Source organism: Diabrotica virgifera, chromosome 10, assembly GCF_917563875.1.
Source record: "Diabrotica virgifera virgifera chromosome 10, PGI_DIABVI_V3a".
NCBI lineage: Eukaryota > Metazoa > Arthropoda > Insecta > Coleoptera > Chrysomelidae > Diabrotica > Diabrotica virgifera.
The window spans coordinates 152,797,181-152,823,249 of NC_065452.1; the positions used below are offsets into that span (position 1 = coordinate 152,797,181).

The window sequence follows — 26,069 nt, forward strand, 5'->3', positions numbered from 1 at the left end:
CAGTGATTACAATAATTTGTATACTATGCAATAAAAATTAATATTCTAGAAAAGAGAAAAATTGATAAAGAGATTTTAATAATATACTGTTACTATCGGGACGAGTAGATAAATTTTGAACACCTTAACATGACCAAATTAAAATACAATTATAGTATACAGCAATTTTGCTGATTTTAGCGCTTCCTTCAATCTCTTATATCTCATTAAAAACTAAACAGTCTGTATATGTCTACATAATGCACATATATCCTAAATTTTCTCGAGTATTTCCTATATTAAATATGTGACCATTACAGTGAGGTGCAAATGTGGTGGATTCGAATAAAAAAAAAACGACACAATTTTGTTTTATTATTTTGTACAAACGAAAACAAAATTTTCTTTCTCTTTCGATCCAGTTTCATTGTGTTTTATATTCTCTCTTATGGCGCTACAGACCAAATCTGACGCTGGCCCCCCTTTCCTTGACTGTTCTCCTCCAGTTATCTACTCTCCATATCTCTTTATCACGGTTCTCACTTCATCTATCATCAACCTCTTCCTACTAGGCTACTAGATGACGTCCCATTAAGCGTTCTACTAGGTGTTCTGTTATTATCCATTCTTATAAGGTGACCTGCTCAGTGCCTGTTTCTTTTCCAATCCTAGCATTCATGTCCCTGATTATGATTTTTATGTAATTTTTTGGAGACTGATTATATGGGAAATCTAGATGTTGATAAAACATTTCTTTTTCTTGTAGATCCTTCTCTTCAGTAGGACAGTGAATGTTATTAACTGTAACATTAAAGAACTTTGACATTGTCGTGTCTTGTGAAATTTTAAATAAAACTAAAGTTTAAGCCATCTATTTATTGTTATTACTTAAGCTGATAATAATTTCAATAAATGACTGTAATTAAATATATATAAAACAAACGTAATGTACAAATATTAAATTGTTATTTACCAATTAGAACATACAAGAATGAAATACATGTTAGTTAATAAACATTGAATAAAAGAAATTATATTAGTGCCGAAAAATCAATTTTCGCTGTCACTGTAAAACAATACATCAAAATCTGATATACATACATATAATTCTCTAATTACATCATCTCTAAAATAAATAAATTAATATAATTATTATATTGGTAATCAGTAAGGCAAGCAGAGATGATTTGTGTTTTAGGATTTCTAGATAAAAGATTATTTTGGGGAATAACATCAAAGGGAACATCCATACACTACATCATTGAGAAGATGGAGGGAGGACTTTGCTTATTATGATGATATAAGACAGAAGGGGGGTCGGATGTCATTTGGTGTATTTCAATTTGTCTCTATATGCTCAATATGCAGTTGTGTTCGCCCAATAAAAATTACTAAAGGTAGAGAATCTGAAGCTTTATCCCTTTTGAAAAATTCTGATGATTCTGAATATTTACAATGGACCAACTTAGAAAATATAGATCCTGAAATAACTGTCCCCATAGAAAATAAAGAACAACAAAATAATATTATTAATGACATCAGCAAATAGTTGGGAAAAGAAAAGGACTTAGGTAACATAATAATTATTAAATAATGCTATGTATATTATTAGGTAGGTATATATAGGGTGAGGCAGATAAAGGGCCTATTAGAAATATCTCAGGAACCAAACGCAACAGAATCGTGAAAATGGGAATGAAGGGGTTTTGAAGAGTGATCTATTTAATGAAAATATTTTCATCTATTTACTACTTCCGGTTATACCGGAAGTTGCTTATAACTTCGTTTTTTTAAATGGGACACCCTGTATATTTTTACACTTTTAGATTCTCCTTGATGTCTTCTTTCTTAAAATATGAGGTTTTGTAATATTACACAGGGTAGTATAAAAGATAATTACCTTTTTTTATTAATTTCGTAGCAACATTCCCACCCTGTAGAATTGTAGTAGTTTGACATCAAAAACTCTATTTATGGTCAAATGGTTTTTAATATAGTCTACTATTGTTAAGAACTATTAGTATAGCTAAATTTGTAATTCTTGTATATAGGGTTGGTCGAAACTCGGAATGAGCATTTTCTGAGTTTTCTTAAATAGAACACCCTGTATTTTAGTATTGCAATTAAATGATATTTTATGGTACTTTTTTATTTCTTAAGCATTCCCTATACCTAACTGCTTTAATTTGTGCTCAATTGTTAATCGCACCAACTATCATAACTACGTAGGTATTTTGATAGCTCAACAATTATTGGTAATTTTAAGCATCAGTCTAGATTAATATGTATTTATTTTCGGAAAAATAATTTGCGACTGAATATTTTCACGGCCAATCTAATAAAATTTCATGTATTTTGTGTTGCAATTAATGTTTGGCGTTAATCACCAATAACTCACAAATTAGCAGTTAGATATAGGAAATGCTTAAGAAATAAAAAAGTACCATAAAATATCATTTCATTGCAATACTAAAATACAGGGTGTTCTATTTAAGAAAACTCATAAAATACTCATTCCGAGTTTCGACCAACCCTGTATACTAGAATTAAAAATTTGGCTATACTAATAATTCTTAACAATAGTAGATTATATTAAAAATCATTTGACCATCAATAGAGTTTTTCATGTTAAACTACTACAATCCTACAGGGTGTGAATGTTGCTAGGAAATTAATATAAAAAGGTAATTATCTTTTAAACTACCCTGTATAATATTTCAAAACCTCATATTTTAAGAAAGAAGACATCAAGGAGAATCCGAAAATGTAAAAATATACAGGGTGTCCTATTTAAAAAAACGAAGTTATAAGCAACTTCCGGTATAACCGGAAATAGCAAATAGATGAAAATATTTTCATTAAATAGATCACTCTTCAATACCCCTTCATACCAATTTTCATGATTCTGTTGCGTTTGGTTTTTGAGATATTTCTAATAGGCCCTTTATCTGCCTCACCCTGTGTTCTGCACTAAATACTGTGTATATTTTTTATTGAATTAAATTATTTTTAATTAATCATTATTGTTAGAATACATGCCTAAAGATTTATAGTTAATTCTAGAAAATTCACAAAAAACATGGATTTTGTTTAAAATCACTGAAAAGGGGAGTTGCAATTGTGACATCAACATGAGGAGGCTTACTAGGTTTTATGACAAAGGGGAGGGTGGATATTAAAAAGGTCCAAATTTTTTACAAAGTAGTTTATGCATGTTCCCACATCATTAAATTGAAGTGAAAGATTAAATAAACAGATAACATTTGGGTAACTGTGTATGGCAATCCTATTGCAAAGTACGTAAAAATATTGAGAATTGTTTAGGTTGTATATGCTTCTCAAAATTTTATTTTAATGCTAATGAAAATTTTAAATACCAAAAATGTTCTGAAGTACAGATACAAAATTTTAAAAAATATTCTCATCAATATCTTTAACACATTCACGGACACGCTATCATTGTATACACGTATCCTTATGGAGTAAACGACTTCATATGCAGTCATGACCATGAATGTGTTAACATTATAATATTCTGTAGATATATTTATGTACCTATAGGTAATGCAAACTGTTACGTTTCTTTATAAGCTGTCATACAATCAGCATTTAGAGAAGATAATATTTAATTAACATATATTTGTCTTTACAAATTAACTAACCACTGTTTAAATTATCTAACATAAAATTAATCACAGGCTTTGATGCTCACATAAGAAGCTGGTGCAAATTTAACATAATTAGTTAAAAACATTATAAAATTACTTCTTTTTAATTTTTGGTGAAGTAGATTGAAAAACACTGGATGCCGACATTAAATTTTCTATATATTGACCCAACACTTGATTTTCGGAACGTAGCTTCAAGTTTTCTTCCTTCACGGAATCTACCCTGGTTGAAAGATCATCCAATGTGTTTTGTAATTCGAGTACTTGAGAAATAAGTCGAGCTTTTTCTTCTTGTTCATCAGGGCTGGAGTCTGATTCTAAACTATTATGTTGGGGACTAGAACTTCCATTTGTGAATGTTGATTGAATAGAGTCCATGCTTCTACCGTGTATCATACTGGAAGAGTTTCCTTCAGATATCGAGTTTTGTTCTGGTTCATCATTGATAATCACTACAAAATACATTATTTACAAAACACATTAACAAAGATAATAAAATTTACCTTGAGGATCATCGTCAGCCAAAGGTATATTGTTAATATCATCTTGCAGTTTTATTGAAGACATTAGTATGTCTTTGGTACGTATATTTAGTTTTAAAAAATAATTGTCTTAAATTATAAAGGAATTCCTTTCAATTAAAATCAACCTTATTTTCCAAGAAACGTCAAATGTTAATTAATATATCTGTCACTATGATCTGTCATCGGTCATCCATCTATGAACTGGTGTGAAGTTAACAGCACAATCTACCACCATGGGGGTAGTTTGCATTTTTCTTGGAGGGTTTTGACTGTATATAGATAGACCACCCAAAATACAACATTCGTACAAATTATCTTGAATTTCAAATATTTTTAACAGGAGTAAGGAAAAAAATTTAGTCGGGTTCAAGAAGGAAGCAGAGAAGATGGGGCTCCTAATTAATGAAAGTAAAATGAAATATACACACAACCAAACTTATATGGAATCACCATGTATTTCAAAGTAATGTCTATTTCTTTTGAAAAAACTTATTATTGTTGCGAAGAATAAAGGTTTTTATTGAAAATAAACAAATCTATAAGACAATCAGGTAGTACAGCTCGGTATGGTATAGGTTATTTGCTAGAGTTGCAAATTGAACGAAAAAAATAAACTAACTTTTGCGTCCAAAAACGAAAATATGCTTCATATGGGGTTATAGAACTTACAACGGGGAAAGATTATTGGTCTTGTGGAGCAAGTAATGTTCTCAGAGCGTTGTCCAAAACCTATGCTAGGTAACAGGTAACAGGACTAGGAAAGCTCAAAAATAAAGCAAGGGAAAGTCGCCAAAAAGTAATAACGGCTCGCCACAATCGTTTAATTTTCCATTCAGCTGGAAGACACCCGACCATTTCTCACCTGTAGCTCCAAAGGCAGCTTTTGGAAGCTACATGTGTAACTCTTTCAGTTGAAACGATAAAAAGAAGTGTTCGTTAATTAAAAAAGTCAGGATTTGTGTAAAATCAGATGACCCACGAAATTGTGTACTTAGAGGTCGAGGAAGACAAGCAAGAACGAAAACTGTCAGATCTGTTCACAAGTATACAAGAGGAACTGTAATGTTCTGGAGAGGAATAATTGTGATCCGTAAAAAAACTCCTTTAATTTTCATCCAATCAACTTTAACTGCTCACAGGTATGTTGATAACCTGTAGTTAGGCTCTGAAGAGGTGCAATAGGAGAAAATTTAATTTTCTTGCATGATAATGGACCTCCACATACTATTAGAGGGACTAGAGACATCATTGAAGCAGAAGGTATCCCTTGTTTGGAGTGGCCTGCTTGCTCACCCGAGCTTAACTCCATAGATAATTTGTGGGATTTGCATAAAAGAAAAATTAGAGCTCGCCAGGATAATCCACAAAGCACCTCACGGCTAGTACAAGCTGCTCTTGAAGGATGGAGCAACCTACCACAACAAAATGTTGATAATTTGATTAGGAGCGTGCTCACGCAAACTGAAGCTTGCATAAGGACTAGAGGTGATAACACTTACTACAAAAAAAAAAGGAAAAATAAAAACAATTTAAACATTATTCGTTTTCCATTAAAATTTTTTATGCTATTGACTTTAAAACAACTAATTTCAATTTGTTTGTTAAATACTTGATTGTTTTATTTAATTGTTATGTATTTGTTATTAAATTGCTTTAAAATAAATATTGTTTGACTTCGTGTGTTCGTTTTTTAAAATTCGCACGGAATAGTAAGAAATATCAGGTGATCCAATATAAGTTTGGGTGTGTGTATGTATAAAGCAATAACCAAAACAGAGACAGGATCGGCCAGAACATCACTAGAGAATTTAAGTACCTATTTTGGAACAATCATAGCTGAAGACAATAACGGATCACAAGAAATAAACAATAGGTTCCAAGCCGGCAACAGATGTGTTTATGCTTTTCCTAACCTTATAAAATTGAAACAACTAACAAGAAGTATGTACAACGTATATAAAACAATCATACGACCCGTAGTGATGTACCTATGGCAGCGAAACGTGGACGATAACAAAGGCAAACGAAGAGATACTACGGGTTTGGGAAAGAAAAATCCTAAATAACATCTTTGGGCCTGTGCTTAATGAAGCAGCAGAACAATATAAGATAAGAACTAACAAAGAGCCGAAGAACTATACCCAGACGCCAACATAATAAAAGAAAAAAAGTCCAAAAGACTCCAATGGACAGGACACCTCAGAAAACATTCTGACAAAAGAACAGTAAGGCTGGTATTGGAGAAGTCCCAACTGGAAGAAGACCACGTGGATGCACTCCAAATGAAGCTCTTTGAAAGTTCAGGTAAAAAATCTCGCCTTCATCTTTTTAATAAAATTTATGAAACTGGCTATATACCAATGGATTGGCTGTTGTGGACTTTTGTGACGATACCTAAAAAAGCAAATGCGAAAAGATGTAGTGACTACCCAGACTACCGAACCATCAGCTTGATAAGTCATGTTTTAAAGATATTTCTACGAATTTTGCACTCTAGAATATACAAAAAATAGAAGAACAATTTGGTGCCTACACAATTTAAGTTCCGCAATAACCTTGAAACCAGAGAAGCACTACCTATGTAGTATTAATTCAGGTTATGGTACAGAGATGCAGAGATGTCGGACATCTGGTTTATATGTGTCTTATTAACTTTAAGAAGGCCTTTGAACGAATATAACATACTGAAATGATTACCCTTCTTCAGCAGGTGGGTACCTATTGATGATAAAGACCTACGCATCAATAAAAATCTTTACTGGCAACAACGTGCTAACATCAGGATTGGCCGGGACACTTTTGAAGAGGTTCAAATACGAAGAGGAGTAAGGCAGGGTTGCATTTTTTCCCACTAATATTTAATATCTATTCGTTGATTCGCTGAGTTCGTTTTCAATAAAGCAGTGGTTCAATGTTCAATGTGGTAGCAAAATTAATGGCGTCAATATTAATAATTTGAGATACGCGGATGACACGGTGTTAATTGCAATTGCAAGTAACTACGAAGAATTACCACAACGTGTGATGAATATGAATATGGACTCAAGCTAAATACCGTAAAGATAAAGGTGATGCTTGTCAATAAAACGCCAATACAACCGGAAGTGGTAGCAGCTTATGGTGAACAACTGGAGAGAACTAACAGTATCACCTACCTTGGTTGTAATCTAAATGAGAACTGGGACATGGGCAAAGAAATTAGAATACCTGCAGAGAAGGTAAGAGCTGCATTCTTTGAGATCAAGAAACTATTATATGGAAACAATATTACTTTGGTTATGAAAATTAGCTTATTGAGATGTTATGTGTTCTCTACTCTTGTATGGTGTCGACGGTTGGACTTTAACTGATACACTTCTCAAGATAGTGGAAGCCATTGAAATCTGGGTGTATTGGAGAATCCTACGAATAAGTTGGGTCGATGGTGGATAGAGTTCGTAAAAAAGTTGTTTTGCATCGGATGGGAGAACTTACGGAAATCGCCAGAACAGTTAAAAATCACAAACTTGAATATTTTGGCCATATTAAGCGACAGCCAGAGAGATATAGGACCACCATTCGAGATGGAAGAGAGCTGTGCCGTCAGACAAAACTTACCCCGGGTTGTAGCGCTACGAGAAGAAGAAGAAGATGCATATCACATGCATTATCAGATCTATGAATTTGATTCATTTATAAAGTATCTGTAAGAAGTAGACTTAATGCGATAAGTTTTTTTACACAAACCGAATCCAGAGGCATATCTGTGTTTTATAGACCTGACAAAGGCTTTCCATGAAATCCAAGTCGAAGACGTCTTCCACTTACTGTAGAGAAGAAACATACAAATCAATATCATACAAATCATCGAACACATCTACTTCTAGAATCGAATACAGGCAAAGATAAATGGAAAACTAACACAGTTTATACCAGTACAAATCGGAGTCAGACAAGGTGACTCGTTAAGCCCACTGCTCTTTAATATAATAATGGACGAAATAATAGAAGCAGTACGTAAAGGTTCTGGTTACAGAATGGGAAACAAAGAAATCCAAGTATTATGTTATGCAGACGACGCCGCATTAATCGCCGAGACAGAAGACGATCTCCAAAGATTAACACACATCTTCAATACAACAGCCAAGAAATACAATATGATAATATCAGCAGAAAAAAACAAATGTATGACAACACCTAAATACCCACTACGATGTAAAATCGAAATTGATGGGAAAATAATAAAGCAGGAAGCAAGGTTTAGATATCTGGGAATAGATATAACCAGTTACGGAGATGTTGAAGAGATGTATAAAGCAGCAATTAGACCTATATTAACATACACGGCGGAGACAAGGCCTGACACATCTAAAACGAGACGACTACTAGAAACAACAGAGATGAAAATACTCCGACGAATATCAGGGAAAAGTCTGTTGGATAGGGAGAGAAGCGAAAACATAAGAAGATCATGCAATGTAGAAGATATAAATAGATGGGTGACAAAACGGAAACAGGAGTGGAACAAACATATTAGTAGAATGGCAGAGGATAGCATAGTACGAATAGCACGAGATAAGTCACCAAATGGACGAAGAAGTATTGGCAGACCAAGAAAAAGATGATGCGATAATTTAAACAATTTAGGAGGTTAATATTGAAGAAGAAACAGGCTTTAAAGCCTACATACCAGAAGGAAGAAGAAGAATCCAGAGGCTACATAGATTCGGGGCCCTATATTGGATTAATTGTTTACTTACCTCCATTCATACGTGTATAATGCCTTCAATTTCCTTATATTGCAATTGTGTTTTAATTTAATAATTTAATTTACCTAACTAATATATGATGTTGGTGTCAATTATCATCGTCTATTAGTTAAGTAAATATAGTAGAGAAAGTTAGTCTTCATTTTGATATTTTATTTGCTGAAAATAGCAGACTAGTAACTTAACGACAGATGACTTTGTTTGTATAAAAAATGTCTGTGAGGTATAAGATAACTGGTATTTTTCTTAATTGCCATCCTTCATTTGTTATATTTAATTGTTTGTTAATAATCTTGTACTCTAGGTATACCTAATACTTAGTTGCAGTGTTCAAAAGCCGCAGTAGAGTAGATGGAGAACTGTCTCCCCTGTTTGACATCAACATGGGGGTGAGACAGGGAGACGCACTTTCAACTATGCTGTTCAACCTAGTTCTTGAAGGAGTCATCAGAAAAACCAAAGTAAACGGCCATATAAACACCAAGACAGTACAGGTTATTGCATATGCAGACGATGTAGCTATCATTAGTAGGAACAATGGATCATCATCATCATCATCATCATCAACCCGTACTCGTCCACTGCTGGACATAGGGCTCCCTCATCAGCTCTTTCCATCTTTCTCTGTTTTGTGCGGCTTGCATCCAGTTCACGTATCCAACAATGGATACGTTCAAAGAAATTGATCCTGAAGCACAAAAAAGGGGGCTTAAAATAAACGAAGTAAAAACGAAGTAAACGACCGACAAAAGAACACCTGAAAATGAAAATTATATCTCAATAGACAACTATACTATTCAGTGGCGGCTCATGAGTTTTACAATAGGGGAGGCTCTAACTATAAAAAATCTAGACAAATTTGCACTAGCAAAAAAATGCACCAAAAATATAATTTAAGGCTCCATTTGTTTTTGACCATTTTTATTTACATTTCACCTTACAGGGACTCTCCCTCTTACCGCATGCTTGCATTGATAACTGAGATGTAGAATAGCTTTTGTAATTAATAATAATAATATTGTTAGAATTATTGATACTAAAAGAACTTTATAAAAACAGGATTAAATCTAAAATTAACGAAATTCTTCGAATTCTGAGTTATATTTGCCCCACAACGATAGAAGTTCCTTGTAATTGCCGCGATTATATTGTTATATCGATAAGCCTTTTTAAATTCATCCTCTTCTCCAAAACCTGATTATTGTAAGTAATTATGGCCTCTTTTTGAGCTGTATCTAAAGCAGTTACTATATTTTGTTTAGCAAAAAGTTTTAATTTACACGACGAAAATATGTGATCTTTAGATTTGGAATGTCTTTCAGTTGAACGAGGTAAATTTTTTAGATCTGAATATCCTATTTTAGACCACGTTGTATGTTCGGTTTGTGTTGAAAATAAGATACAAGGATAGCAAAAAACTTTTTCCCTCTTAATAGACCCGGTTAACCAGTCCCATTTATTATACCAATTAATATTAAATGCACGATTTTGACGATTACCTACCTGAGGATTTAATAATAGTTAAATTTGGCTTTTCCTAAGGTTTTAATAATATAGGTAAGCTATATTATATGTATATACTTAAATATTAAAATTATTCCTGAGAAGCAAGTCAATTATATCTTCAGATATTTTGATTTCGTTTAACTTATCCATTTTATATAAACAAACAACGGTACATATATTGTAAAAATAACCTTACCAAGCCAATAACAACACAAATAAAAATATATGAATTACAAAAATTCACCAAACACTAATTAAAAAAAAAAATAAAATCACACCAAGAAATACCCTGACTATTAACTTCCTTATAGAATATAAGTAAAAACACAAGTGAGCCTAATTCTGGTTTAGCCTCCCTTGCATTATATTTCTGGGTAGTATGACATGAAGCGATATAATATTACGTTTCTCTATCGAGTATTATTGTACGCATAGGAAACTATATTGCTGGTTTAGAGAAGTTTGTCGTAACTTATAACACAACGGAGTCGAGTCTGGTTTCTGCTTCCCTTGGTAGGGATATGAGGAGCTTCTCACAGCGTATAGGTGGGTATATAGATGCGTTCCAGATGCGTTAGTTACAAGTGTGCAATAATTTACACTTTGTATTAGTACGAGCGCTTGTTGTTTCTCGTGATTTAAAATAAACAAAACAGTGAAATTTCATTAATATAGAAATATTATGTCCCAGAGATGACATAAAATGTGTAAAAAATTTATGGGAAAGCTAAGCCTCCGTTGCCTCCTCTGACGAGCCGCCACTGATACTATTGAACATGTGGATGCCTTCAGATATCTGGGCACAGAAATTAATCAGAAGAATTCCGTAAGTAACGAAATGAATGCATGTATGTTAGTTGGATGACGTTTAAGACGATCTGAAAACCATGAACATAAGACAATGGAGAAGAAGGGCACAAGAGAGATCCGAATGGAAGGACATAGATAGACAGGCGAAGACCCATCCAGGGTTATGATGCCAAAAGAAGAAGGAGAAGAATTGTTTGTTAATAATACTAATACAGTTCAAGTTTCTTTTATTACCCAAGTCAATAGAGAAAAAACATGAAAAAATCTTATCCAAGTATCTCTGTCCCTGGCTGCTCTTCTCCAGTTGTCCACTCCAGTAATATCTCTTTAACATCGGTTCTCATTTCGTCTTATCCACCTCTCACTTGGTCTTCCTACTGGCCGACATGCCACCATAGTTCCGCTAAGCGTTCTACTAGATGTTCTGTCGTTGTCCATTCTTATGAGGCGACCTGCCCAGCACAATCTTTGTATTTTTGCATAATTTGCTGTAGAGGGTTCTTTGTAGAATAGAATAGAATAGAAATATGCTTTATTGTCACTGAAAATTATACAAATTTTATGGACAAAGCTTAACAGAAAGGCAGAAAAAAAAAATAATAACAATAATAAATACAATTTTCTGAAATTTGATAAATGGTCAAAAAAAATACAAGTTAATAAAGTAAAGTAAAGAAAATAAAACAAAACCGATATATTGCAAAAATTAATTAAGAAATTGCAAAGTGAACATACAACAAAGTAAAATACAGGCATAGGAACTAAAAAGTTTAAGCTGCTGCATGTGACACCCAAATATCAGGGCCGGATTTACCACTAGGCCAACAAGGCACTGGCCTAGAGAGCCAAATTTGTTAGGGCGCGGAACGGGCGGATTTTATTCGCATTGCCTAGCTCCGAGTACACGCTGGCACAGTTTACCACACATTAATAGTTGTTGCGGCTGTAACATTTCTATCCACAAAAGGATTAGCTCTTCGTGGTAGCCATGAACATTTAGGACTGTTTGATCAAGGCAACTTTTTAGGTTTAATACAATTTTTATCAGAGTTTGACCCCTTTCTTGCAGAGCATTTGAAAGTATATGGCGATGGAGGTTCAGGTACAACTTCATACATTTCCAAATCTACATGAAGAAGTGATCCTTCTTATGGCTGAAAGTTTTCGAAGACAAATATTAAATGAAGCTAAGGAAGCAAAATATTTTGGGATTGTGGTAGACTCCACTTTAGACATATCTCATATTGACCAATTAACGTTGGTACTAAGGTATAAAACTAGGGATGGCATACCCGTCGAACACTTTTTGTGTTTTTTGCCTAACGTCGGACACAAAGCTGAAGAGCTATTATCGATGTTTTTGATAAATTCGATTTGGATATCACAAAATGCCGTGGTCAGTCATATGGTAGTATGGCAGGGATATACTCAGGTGTTCAAGCCAGAATAAAAAAAACTATGTCCTCAGGCTGAGTATGTCCCATGTGCCGCTCATTCCTTTAATCTGGTAGGATCTGTGGCCGTTAGTTCATGTGTGGTTGCTGTTTCTTTTTTTGGTCTACTTCAAGAACTGTAAAATTTTTTCACAAGTTCAACACATTGATGGGAGCTTTATTTGAACCACAAATGCTCTGTGGTACTTCAAAGCCTATCTAAAACACGTTGGTCAGTGAGAAACGTTGCTTGTCGAGCTCTGAAATAAAATTGGCCGGCAATTACAGAAACTTTGAAACTAATAGAGAATGGCAGGAACGAAGAACCTTCAAACCGAAGTGATGCCTCTGCTCTAAGATTAAACCTTGAATCACTAGACAGCATTTTTGTCCACATTTTGGAGTACCGTTTTAGAACGATTCCAAAAAGTCAGTACTAAGCTTCAGTACGAAACTACAACTTTAAGTAAATTAAAAGGATATTACCAGCCGTTGGCTGGATTTTTGGTAGAGCTTAGAAATGATTTTTGGCGATTAGAAACCTTGGCAAATGAAAAGTTTGGTTTGACTGAGTACAATTCAGAACAATAAATAAAAAGGTAAAGAACCTTACCTCATGATGAATTTGGCAAGAGTGAATCTTAAGTTTTAAAAGGATCCGAGAATTTTCGCATAAACACTTTTTATGTTATGGTAGATTCTCTCAGCACTGAGCTAGGGATTCCTGCAGAAAAGTACTATCACTTGCAAACTTGTTTGTTTTTTTTGAAAAACTGAATCAGCTGACATCGTCTACGATTACCGAGAAGGCTATAGAACTATGAACAGTGTACGTGAATGATCTTGAAGAGTGAGTGGTTCAATAATGTTTACATCTTAAATCTTTTTTGTTGGATTTGGAGCAAAGTGACATAAAAAACTGATTTAAGCTTCCTTGAACTGATCTCTACACTTCGCCGAATAAAAAAACTACCTAAGGCCTAATGTCAATACTAATAAACTAAATTTTCTTACAAATTTCCTCATTGTTTATGTTGTCGTTAACTTAATAGTACTTATAAGTAATTTTGTGTCCTTTTATCAAGGCGTGGGGCGCAAGAAATATTAATGCCTAGTCGGGTTCAACATGTAAATCCGGCCCTGCCAAATATAGATAAGTTTGGTTACTTGTACATTTCTGTAATTTCTTAGTTAATCATTAAGAAACTCTTCTAGTGAATAATATGGTCTTTTAGAGAGATGAGCTTTTTTCATTTTACGGAACTTGGGGAAAGATGTTGCAGATTTGAGTTGTAAAGGGAGATGGTTGTATAGTTTTTTTGCGGAATATAATATAGATTTCTTTACTAACTCAGAAGACGGGATCGGTAAATAGACATCAAAAGTTGAATTCCTGGTGGAGTGGTCATGATGAGGCCTTGCTGGAAAGACATGCATGTGTTTACGAATTAAGCAAACAGTTGCTAAAATATGTATATAAAGATGGAAGGGTTAAAATTCCGAGATCTTTGAAGTAACTTCTGCAATGTGTTGTTCTTCTGAGGCCAAACAGATACCTTATTGCTCTTTTTTTGTAATTTAAAAATAACATTTAATTGGGCAGCTGTACTAGAACCCCAAAAAAGGAAGACCGTATCGAAGATGAGACTCGAACAAGGAAAAATATGTTAGTTCAGAAGATGCTAAATTGAGTTCTTTCGAAACAGATCTTATAGCATAGCAGGCTGAGGCGAGTTTCTTACTTAACAAATCGATATGAAGGGACCATTAATTTAGGTTGCTGTCTAAAAGATACCAAGAAATTTTACAGAATCAACGGTAGAGATCTGGCTGTTATTAACAAGCAGGGGTTGAAGAGCACTTTTATAGGATAATGCTACTGTCTTATCCACGTTAAAAGAGAGTAAATTAGAGTCAGACCAGGTTTTTATCGTAAGCAAATAAGAAGTTATAGTTGCATGAAGAAATGCAATAGTTGAGTTGCTCCAAGTGATACTGGTATCATCAGCAAAAAGAAAAATTTTCCCATCGATTTTTAGATTAGTGATGTCATTTATAAAGATAAGGAACAGTAGAGGACCCAACCTTGTGGTACTCCACATACAATGTTTTTGAGACTAGAGTCTGTATCATTTGCTCTAACTAGTTGTTTCCTATTATTCAAGTAAGATTGGAACCAATTCAAAGAAATACCTTGAATTTCATAGAAATTTAGTTTTTTAATCAAGATGTCGTGATTTACACAATCAAAAGCTTTGGCGTAGTCACAGAAAACAGTGGCAGTATAAAGATTATTGTTTAGTGCTTGGTAAACCTCATAAAGCACAGAAAACATGGCATCAGTGGTACATTTATTAGTTAAAAAGCCGAACTGATTTTGGGATAAGATGTTGTTATCAATGAGAAAGGACGTAAGTCGGGTTTTTTTGAGTCTCTCAATAATTTTGGAGAGTACCGGTAGTAATGCAATATACCTATAGTTGCAAGCATTAGATTTTTCACCACCCTTATGAAGAGGAATAATAATGGCTATCTTTAGGCACTCTGGGAATTTACCTCTTTTAAAGGAATCATTAATTAGTGAGACGAGGAGTTAAAACACATTATCTGTGAGATATGAGAAATTTTTTATGGTTAGTCCATCAGTACTACAGGATGATTTGCTTTTGACACTATTGATCGTTTGGATCAGTTCAGATTTATCGATTGGTCTTATAAAGAATGAATTCGAGAACACTCCTGAATTAGGGAGATAGGAAATGGGATCTTTTTGCGGCAAAATAGTAGAAGTTATATTTTTACTCACATTAACGAAGTATCCGTTTAGATTTTCAGGGATTGGAATTTTGGAAGGGCAAATGTTTGAGCTGCGTGAGTTCTATTTCGTACTATTAAAGTAATATTGGTATTGTTTTGGCTTTTAGGAAAACCAAATGGAAAATATTTAATAATAATAACTTACCGAGATTTTCTTAGATTTTCTTCGTGTTGTTAAATGTTGAAGCACTATTTTCGGTGGCATTAAGGAAAATGAAGGATGGGATAAAAGAAGGGAACTTACCGAAAATATGTTGTCTGGTATCGTCAATTTGTCTCACGGAAAACACACACAAAATCAAATTAAAATTGTCAAGGTGTACTATACGTTCCGACCGTATGTATGTTAACGACTGACTGATTTAACATAAAGGACAGAAGATTATGCTTACTTAGAACTGTGTTGCCAAGACGTTCCCGAATTAAAATAAATGAAATATATATTCATATTGGCGCAAACATAGCCCCCGCCCTGAAAAACCCATTTTTCAGCCAAATCTGTATGCAATTTGTGCCGAAAACACAATAAAAAAAACTAGTTCCAAATAAATACTCAAAGGACCAGGCATAAATTAATATACCAAAATTTTCAGAGTTAATTACCGTAACTCAAAAAAAAATAATCGAAAAAAAATAAATAAATTCTAATGAAAAATACCTATAACTATATACAAAAGATATTACTGTAAATTTATTGATTCGGAAGAGGGCATAACTTCAAAACTGGTCGTGTAAATGTCCCTTTCGAAGTTTTCACAGTAACATTTCTAACAACTCCGTCTTTACCCGGATGAACCTCAGTAACAATGGCCAACGGCCAACAAAGTGTAGGTACATTGTCTACCTTTAAAATAACAACCGTTCCGATTTTAACATTAGGCAAATCTATATTCCATTTTTCTCTAGTTTGTAAGGTAGTCAAATATTCCAAACGCCACCTTTTCCAGAAATCTTGCACCATTCGATCGATTAACTGGAACCTATCTAACCGGTTTATATTTAAATCTGTTAAATCGTCGGCCGGCAAACTTCCTAACGGTGTTAAATTTAAAAAATGTGATGGAGTTAATACCGATATTTGAGATGAATCAGTTGGTCGACGACAAAGAGGTCTCGAATTTAAGATTGCCTCTATTTGAATTAATAGAGTATTTAACTCTTCATATGTTAACAACTGATCCCCTATGACCTTATAGAGATGCGACTTAGCGCTCTTTACATTACTTTCCCAAAGACCCCCGTGACTCGGACTTTGTGGACTTATAAATTTCCATTCCACACCGTTCAAATTTAATTCACATAACAGTGCATTTTGATATTCTTCCGAACTAGCAAACCGATTAATTTCACTTAAAACCGTTTTCGCACAAACAAAAGATGATCCCTGATCAGAATACAAAACCTTGCATGGGCCCCGTCTTGCTAAAAGTCTTTTAAATGCTTGCATAAAATGTGGTGTGCTTAAAGAACTCACCAATTCTAAATGAACCGCTTTTGTGCTTAAACAAACCGCTAATAAACAATACGATTTATGAACCGCCGCATTACGTTTTTTACCTAATGTAATATTTATTGGCCCAAAATAGTCAACCCCTACGTGTAAAAAGGGTTTAGTAGCAGTAACCCTCGATACCGGTAAATCTGCCATGAGCGGTGTCAAAATTTTCGGTTTATTTCTAAAACAACGATTGCATTTAAAAACCCGATTTCTTATAAGATTTCTTGCCCCAAGAATCCAATACTTTTGACGCAATAAAGCTTCAAGCAAATATGCCCCCGTATGCATATAAATTATATGATAAAAATCAACAATCCGTTCAACTAACGTTTCTTTTCCCGGTAAAATTAGTGGATGTTTTCCCGAAAAACTAAGGGATGAATTATTAAGTCGTCCCCCCACCATAAGTAAACCGTCTTGTAAAAATGGCCGTAATTTCTTAAGCTGTGTTTTACATTGTTTGTTTTCTTTTATCATTTTTATTTCAGTTTCAAAATGTTTTAACTGAATTAACTGAATTAAATAACATTCTGCTGTTCTTAGCGCAGTAGCCGTAATTAATTTTTGCACAGGAATTAATTTTAACAACATTAAAACCCGAACCGTAATCCGTAAAATTTTATGCCAGCTAGAATGACGTTCAACCAATTCAAGTAAGGGATGAATTTTTTCACCCTGCTTCTCCTCCTCAATAACCAAAACCTTAACCTCCGAAATATCCGATTCTAATATTGAAGAAGGCCAGTCCGATTCCCGTAATTTTATCCAACTAGGACCTTGTAACCAAAGTTCATGATTTATTAATTGTGAGGGTGTCAACCCTCTTGACAAGCAGTCCGCGGGATTATTTTTACCTTCAATATGTTGCCATGAAATATTAGGAAGGTTTTCTTTAATTTGCTGCACTCGATTAGCTACAAAAAATATCTTTGGTATTTGCCGAAGTTAACCAACTCACCACCGTGGTCGAATCAGAATACGCAACTAGTTGTGAAATATGAGTAAGTTTGCTATAATTTTCAAATATTAATTTCAGCAAAGATGATAACAACAAAGCCGCGCATAATTCTAGCTTCGGAATGGTCATGGTCTTTTTTAAAGGTGCACATCTCGATTTTGCAGCAACCAGTCTCACACTCACTTCACCGCTAGAATTTACAACCCTTAAATAAACTACCCCACCGTAACCGTCTTGACTTGCATCCGCAAACCCCAAAATCATAATCGGAACATCCCTCATGGCTCCTACATGTCTAGGGACCTCAAATTTTGAAAAATCTTGCCATTCATTGCATACCTTTTCCCATGATTTTTTAATCGTATCCGGGGGTGAGTCATCCCAACCCAATTTTAGTTGCCATAACTCCCTGATCATTAACTTTAAATGCAAAATAAATGGAGCAATCAGACCAATAGGATCATAACATTTTGCAGTAAGAGATAAAATCTTACGTTTTGTACAATTTTTATCGGGGGTGGTTAACCTATAGTTCAAAACATCCCTCTGCGGATCCCATTGCATCCCTAAAACTTTAGTCTCCGATTTAAATGTAACCGAATTTTGTAAACGTTTTTCCAGCGGAATTTCTGATAACAAATTGTCCAAATTAGTCGACCATTTAACTAAGTCAAAACAACCACCTTTGAAGAGCTTTACCGATTGATTATATAATTCTTTAGCTTCAATTTCGTCCGGAACACTCGTTAAAAAATCATCCATATATAGCCCCGAAGAAATATATTTTTTAGCTAAAGGATAATCTTTGCCATCTTCATTTATCAATTGCTGAACCGTCCGTAGCGCTAAAAAAGGTGACGACCTTAAACCGAACGCAACCACCGTAAATTCATACGTTTTTATTTCCTCGTTTGGATCAAATCTCCATAATATTCTTTGAAACCGCCAGTGATCTTGTACTAATTTTATTTGTAAAAACATCTTTTTTAAATCCGAACTCAATGCTACTGGAAAAAGCCGAAAATTTATTAATAAAGTGCATATGTCCGCCTGCAGTTTAGGCCCGCTATGCAATAAATCATTCAAAGAGACATCACTGTCTGAAGGGCAAGATGCATCCAATACGATACGTATAGGTGTACTTAAACTCTCTAATTTTATTACAGGGTGATGACTAATATAATAGGATAAGTCACAATCTTCTTTTTCCAATAATTTTAAGTATCCTTGATCCAAAAAATCCTGCATAATTTTATTGTAATCCGCACGCAAGCTGTCCGATTTTGTTAACCGTTTTTCCAAGGTTTTTAACCGATTTTCCGCCGAAACCCTTGAATTTCCCAAATTTTTTGGTGAACTTTTAAAAGGTAATGCAACAGTAAACCGGCCCGATATATCCCTGGAAACCGTGGTTTTATAAATATTTTCACATTCTATAGCGTCTAAATCCGGAATTTCCCGTTTTGGAACCTGCTCTAATTCCCAAAATTTTGTCAAAATTTGTTCAATCGATGTTTCTTCCCTTAAAGTGAGCAAATTTATGGGAGTGGAATATTCCGTATCCACCTGACCCATAATAACATACCCGAACGTTGTTTCTAAAGCCGCCCCTAAACCTGAAGAACTCAAAATCCGATTACCGCCGAAAAGAATAGGAAAAAACTGCGCACCGATTATGCCATCGATTGATTTAGGTTCAAAAAACTTATCGTCCGCTAATTGTAAATTTTTAAATTCCGATAAAGTTTGCAAATTTAATTTCGTTTTTGGCAATTTATCTGTAATATGATCAATAACTAAAGCTTGAACATCGTATTTTTTAGTCTGATCAAAACGCGAAGCGATAATAATGTCCGTTACTCCCCTTACCGACTGAGAGTTTTGTCCCAAACCTTGTACCGAAGAATTAATTTTTGTATATCTAAGACCTAGTTTTTTACAACATTCCGTGGTCAAAAGATTACACTGACTACCGTTGTCCAAAATAAACCGCGCCGTTGCATTTTGTAAAGGACTATTTAACACACATACCGTTACCGTTGCTAATAGAACCGTTTTTTCCTGATTTCTACTCAAAAAACTAGAATTTTGAAACGCACAATTAACTGAACCCGAATTGTGGTTATTGGAACCCGTTTCTGGAATACCGACACCAGAATTTGATTGATTATTTTGATTATTTTCCTTCGCACCCCTTATTTCCGGTTTTCCTGCGCATAAAAGAAAATGATGATTCTTGGCACACTGGGCACACGGTCTTTTTAAGCACTGTCTTACACCATGTGACTGGGAAAAACACAGAAAGCATAAATTATTATTTTTTACCAAATCGTACCTTTGTGTAGGATTCATAGCCTTAAATTTATCACACCTACCCAAAAAATGTGACGATTTTTTACATAAAACACAAAAAGGCATTCTGTTATTGTTTTTATTCTCATGCTGGCTTACAAAAAATGATTTCGAATTTTTATTTTTATGATAGCCACCGGAGCTAGCCTCTTGTGAGTCACTATTATGCAAAATTTTTGTTTGATCCTTAACAAATTTAATTAAATCCGTGTAAGTAGGAATAACCGTTCCGCGCATGTGATTTTCAAACGATTTTACCGTTTCCCTGTCCAGTTTTGAGAGTGCATGATAAAGTAAAATAAAATCCGTTAAATCCGGGACATCCAACTTTTTTAAGGCATTAACCGAGGCGTCAAAGATTTCTAAAAACCTGTTTAGATTTTTTTCAGATTCTGATTGCAAGGATTTAAAATTAAAAATTTGTTGTAAATAAGTGTTTGCTAACAACCTTCTATTATGATATTTTTCTAAAAGTGCTTTCCATAACGTGTCATAATTATCCCCAGAAGTAGCTATTCCCGCACAAATACTAAGGGCCGATCCCTTTAAATGTGAAACCAAAAGCCGAGCCTTATCTGCATCCGTCAGCTGGAAATTATCGTGTACCAATGGTTTGTAAATCGAATAAAAAGTTTCCCATTCCTTTGTTTCCCCGTGGAAATCTGGAATAGTGATTTTTGGCAAAAGACTGTGTACATTACACTGTTGTTGTGTACTTTGCTGTAAAGTTGGATTTACAATATTGGTGCTTGGTTTTAATTTTGTATAAGCCGCCCTTGCTTCACAACACATTTCGTTAATAACAGACATCACCTGAAAATCTGGTTTATAGTTTTCATCAACGTCAAACCCGACTGCGTTGATTTCATCCAAAATTTTGAGAATTTCTGTCCTTGTCGAATCCATCGACTGATACAAGTTTGTGAATTTTTTAATGGTGTTGTCCGTAGTTAAGTTTTTCGATAAGTCATATAAAGTCTGAATGATTGTATAAAGCGTTTCTTTTTTAGCCGTTAATATTTTAAATTGCCTTTCGTAAGTAGTCATTGTTACTGAAATCAATCCGCAAAATCAGAAAAAAAACAAAGTCTACTTTAAGAAAACTGTAGCATATAACAAACCAGGTCTGAGTATAAATTTTGAATAAAATTAATTAATTATAGAGATTTGTTAAAAAACAAGCCTTCCGGGCAGTTATTATGCAAACTCTTTATTTTGTTTAGAACCGTGAATCAAATTTAGTATTTGTTTACAAAATAATTTTTATTCATACATCCGAATTTTTCCGTAACCGATTGAGTCGAAAAATATTCACGTTTGACAACACCGCAAATATTTAAAAACCTAACTTCTTTCACGCCCGAAGCCCAAGTTGTTCCGAGAAACAAAAACGATACAAATACAAAAATCAGCAAAAAGTTATCACAGAGTTTTTTTTTCCGATACGTGCCGACATTAAATTTGACCGAACAATTTGTTTCTAAATAAGAATATTATTATTTAATAATACAAAACTAAGCAAAGCAAACTGTAAACCTACGCTGAATATCCAAGCTCGAAATTGACCAATTATGTTTTGGCTTTTAGGAAAACCAAATGGAAAATATTTAATAATAATAACTTACCGAGATTTTCTTAGATTTTCTTCGTGTTGTTAAATGTTGAAGCACTATTTTCGGTGGCATTAAGGAAAATGAAGGATGGGATAAAAGAAGGGAACTTACCGAAAATATGTTGTCTGGTATCGTCAATTTGTCTCACGGAAAACACACACAAAATCAAATTAAAATTGTCAAGGTGTACTATACGTTCCGACCGTATGTATGTTAACGACTGACTGATTTAACATAAAGGACAGAAGATTATGCTTACTTAGAACTGTGTTGCCAAGACGTTCCCGAATTAAAATAAATGAAATATATATTCATATTGGCGCAAACAGGTATAACTCGCCGTTTAACCTTGTTCTCCATATACCTACCATTGTCGCAAATGGGTCTCAATATCCTCCTTAATATCTCTCTTTCTAAAGTATTAATACGGTTCAGTGGCGTAGCTAGCCCCACAGGGGCCCCCTATCAAAGTTTGTCGCGGGGCCCTTTTCCACGACTGATATTGAATAGTGCTAAAAAAATGTTCAAGGAAAGCAGCAAAAACGCGTGTATAGAATAGAATAGAAATATACTTTATTGTCACTGAAAATTTTACAATTTTTTGGACAAAGAGTAGGTACAAAGAGTAGGAAAAAGCAACAACAAATACAGTTTACTGAAATTACACAAATCGTCAATATTATTACAAAATAAAAGATTTTCATTAATCACACAAAGAGTGTTTCATTAATAATTGGAAATATTTTAACTGTAGATTTCTGGGCTCAAAATATTACGGTTTAACCTAAATCACCTAATCCGAAAAGGCTTCCTAAGAGAGCTGGAGCTCTTTGAAGATGGTGCCTTTTAATTAGATTTTTTGAAATACCTCTAGAACACATCTATGTAGAAAAACTAAAACTGGTACGGCTATTTATCTGCCAGGGATAAATCTATTTCATAAATTGCGAGTTTCTAGTACCGGTCATATGCATCCTCTTTGGGTAGGGCAACGGTTATTTTATCGCATAACTTTTTTGTCTTAAACTTTTAAGTATTTTTGACACTGGATTATTAAATTTTATGGTATTCTAGTATGGTATGTATTTTAGTATTTATGGTATTCTAGTATGGTATTCTAGTTACTCTTACTTTAAGTTGGTAGGATACACCGTTTTCTAAGAAAATCGATTTGAAATTTTTTCGTTTTTTTGAATTTGATCAAAATTTAAATTTTTTTTCAAAAAAACGATGTATTTTACCGACCTAAAGCAAGAGTAACTTTTAGTACTAGAATACCTCATAATTTAATAGTCTAGTGTCAAAAATGTTTCAAAATTAAAGACACAAAAAATAATGCGATAAAATAACCGTTGACCTACTCAAAACGCACGCATATGACCGGTACTAGAAATTCGCAATTGATAAGATCGATTTATCTCTGGAATAAACGTACCAGTTTTCGTTTATTGTTTTCATATTTTTTTTTTATTTTTTTTTTCAAATTAAAAAAAACACAAAATTTTCAAATCGAAATTTCTAGAAAACGGTGTATCCTACCGACTTAAAGGAAGAGTACTTTTTATTATGAGAATGCCTCACAATTTAATAATCCAGTGTCAAAATGGCTTAAAAGTTAAAGATAAAAAAGGAAAATAAATAGGCGTACCAGTTTTGGTTTCTCTGAATAGAAACGTTCTGGAGGTATTTAAAAAACAATAATTACAAGATGCTTTTTCAAAGAGCTCTAGCTTCGGTAAGAAGCATGTTCAGATTAGGTGATTTGGGTTAAATCTTAATACCTACATATTTTGAGCCCAGCAATCTAAAATTAAATTATTTCCAATTATTAATGAAACACCCTGTATATTGCAAAATTTAAATAATTTGCAAATTGCATAATACAACCTTAGGAACTAATAAGTTCAGCGTATAACACTCAAATATAGATAATAATAATAAATCTAATAAACTGTAGTAATCCAAAGTCAAAAAACAGATTTGAATTGAGACTCATTGTTTTAAAACAGATTCAGTTTTCTCAATACAAAGGGGGAATATACATTGAAAAGGAGCGTAAACAAAGAAGCTCTGTTCTTTAACGGCGAGTGGCCTGCAAATAGTTATACCTAAATACAATTTATAGATAAAGAACAGATTACATGAAAATATACGCAAACAATACACAGTGTTTCAATGTTTCAAATTATCAAAGGTAAAGCGATTACAAATATTGTAATTTCGCATTATACATTATACAATGTCTCACACAGCCAACGGTGAATAGACAATAAGAAGTAGCTTGAAAACAAAAAACGTCTGTTGTTATAGAACGACGAGAGGCAGAAAATAGGTAGGTACTTGTACAGTACATAAATATAGTTTATAATAAAGAATCCATTACACGAAAATGTCGATATCCCAACAATATAATATGTAGGTACACTGTTTCAAAGCGTTTTAATAGTGGAATAATTGCAGAATATTTTGTTCCATTTTTTGAATGGAATTTTGTTTCGACATGCCGCGTTGGGGCCCCTGAATGTCGGGGGCCCCGTATAATTGATACGGCTGATACGGCGGCGGTAGCTACGCCTCTGATACGGTTATCTTCCCACGTTATTAGTTAATAAATGTCAGATTATATGTGCTATATTAAATACAATGTAAAAATTACTTTCTGTAAATGATAACTTTCTAGCACCGGCCCTGACTTTTACATTATCAAAATAAAGATACCTACTGTAGATACAATTAATTAAAAAGAAAGCCTGATTAAGTGTGCCGCATCCCGTAGTATGTATTATGCAAGAGGTTTAGATGTTTACCAAGTTGAAGTTAGTAACATCATTAGTAGTGACGTTGGATAAATTTAGCTACAGACCGACATTTTACATGTATTTAGCGCAACGGGAAGGCGTCCGTCCGACATAAGACCTAAAACTCAAAACTCGTAGGTACAGGTCGTGGTAATGGCACATTTATTTCTTATTTGTTATCTCTTTGGAATGTGGACTGTATTAGTATTAATACAGTTCACATGAAATAAAAGGAATTTGAACTACACTAATCACAAAAAGTATCTCATAACTTTTGAAACAGAAAAAAAGTTTAAAAATAATTTTTAATTTTTTGCAGAATGTTATATAATAATACTCTTTTCTTGATGATTTGACCTTCAATATAATGTATTATTTTTAAAGCCAAAAAAAGACCGCTCGCCTGACGCATTAGAAATTGGTATCGTCAAAATAAACTTGTAGTAAAGTTAAAAATTGGCAAAAGTTGCCTTTACATCCTGGATGACACCAAATTTTCAAATGTTTATTGAAATTTTGGCATAACGTTATAAACTGCTCGTCAAAAGTTAGGGATATAGACAGGGGCGTCATTTGATAGGGGGCAGGGGGGGCATTTGCCCCCCTCTGGCCCTGAAAATTACTGAAATTTACAAAAAGTAGATCAATTTTGTATTATATTTGCATATAAATGTATTGTATATACAATGCTTGCCCCCCCCTAACAAAATTTCAAATGACGCTCCTGGATATAGAAAATTCTGCTGAATTTTCATAGTAGATTTTCTCGTGAACAGATTAACGGATTCCGCTAATTTTTTTATTATTTTGGACTTTTCTTTAGTATTTACACAGTTATGCAAATGTTTGCTCAAACTTTTTTTTTGTACTTATACCGGGTGGAAGAAAAGAAATGTTTTTCTTATGTTAAGTTTGAGGCGCCCTGTAGGGAGGACGAGGTACAAATGGGAGTATATATCGAAATCGTATTGTAGTCTTATGTTTTGTGAACATTTTGTTTTTTGAATGTCCCTGATATCTTTAGAAATAAAAAAAATAGACGGTTTTGTAATTTAACATGTGTTTTAACCGAAACAAAAGTTTGAGACACCTTGTAGAGAGAAAAAGGCAAAAAGGTGAGTATACCTCGATATTTTGTTGTAGTCTCATATTTTGTGAATATTTTATTTTTTTAATTTCTCTGATATCTTTAATAACAAAGAAACTAGACGATATTACTCTTTAATATGTGTTTTAACTGACGACATGCGTCACATCACACATGTGAAACATAGAAAAACATATTAAAGAGTAATACCGTCTAGTTTGTTTGTTATTAAAGATATCAGAGAAATTAAAAAATAAAATATTCAAAAAATATGACAC

The 26,069-nt window shown here is 33.7% G+C and overlaps 1 protein-coding gene across 1 annotated transcript; it reads right to left on the reverse strand.

Moving 5' to 3' along the window:
* Nucleotides 1-840: 840 nt before the first annotated feature.
* LOC114335681 (short coiled-coil protein A) lies at nt 841-4,349 on the reverse strand. The gene is made up of 2 exons (XM_028285960.2): nt 4,151-4,349; nt 841-4,099 (listed from the first exon to the last, which is right to left on the reverse strand). Exons 1-2 carry the CDS (start codon nt 4,212-4,214, stop codon nt 3,741-3,743), a joined length of 423 nt encoding a protein of 140 aa, XP_028141761.1. The 5' UTR covers nt 4,215-4,349; the 3' UTR covers nt 841-3,740.
* Between the last annotated feature and the right edge of the window lie 21,720 nt (nt 4,350-26,069).

Bases quoted from the DNA above. Each gene is read 5' to 3' on its own strand.
- LOC114335681 (XM_028285960.2), bottom strand. From the start codon at position 4,214: ATGTCTTCAATAAAACTGCAAGATGATATTAACAATATACCTTTGGCT. The intron at 4,100-4,150 runs GTAAATTTTATT...TGTATTTTGTAG, and splicing joins GGCTGACGATGATCCTCAAG to TGATTATCAATGATGAACCA.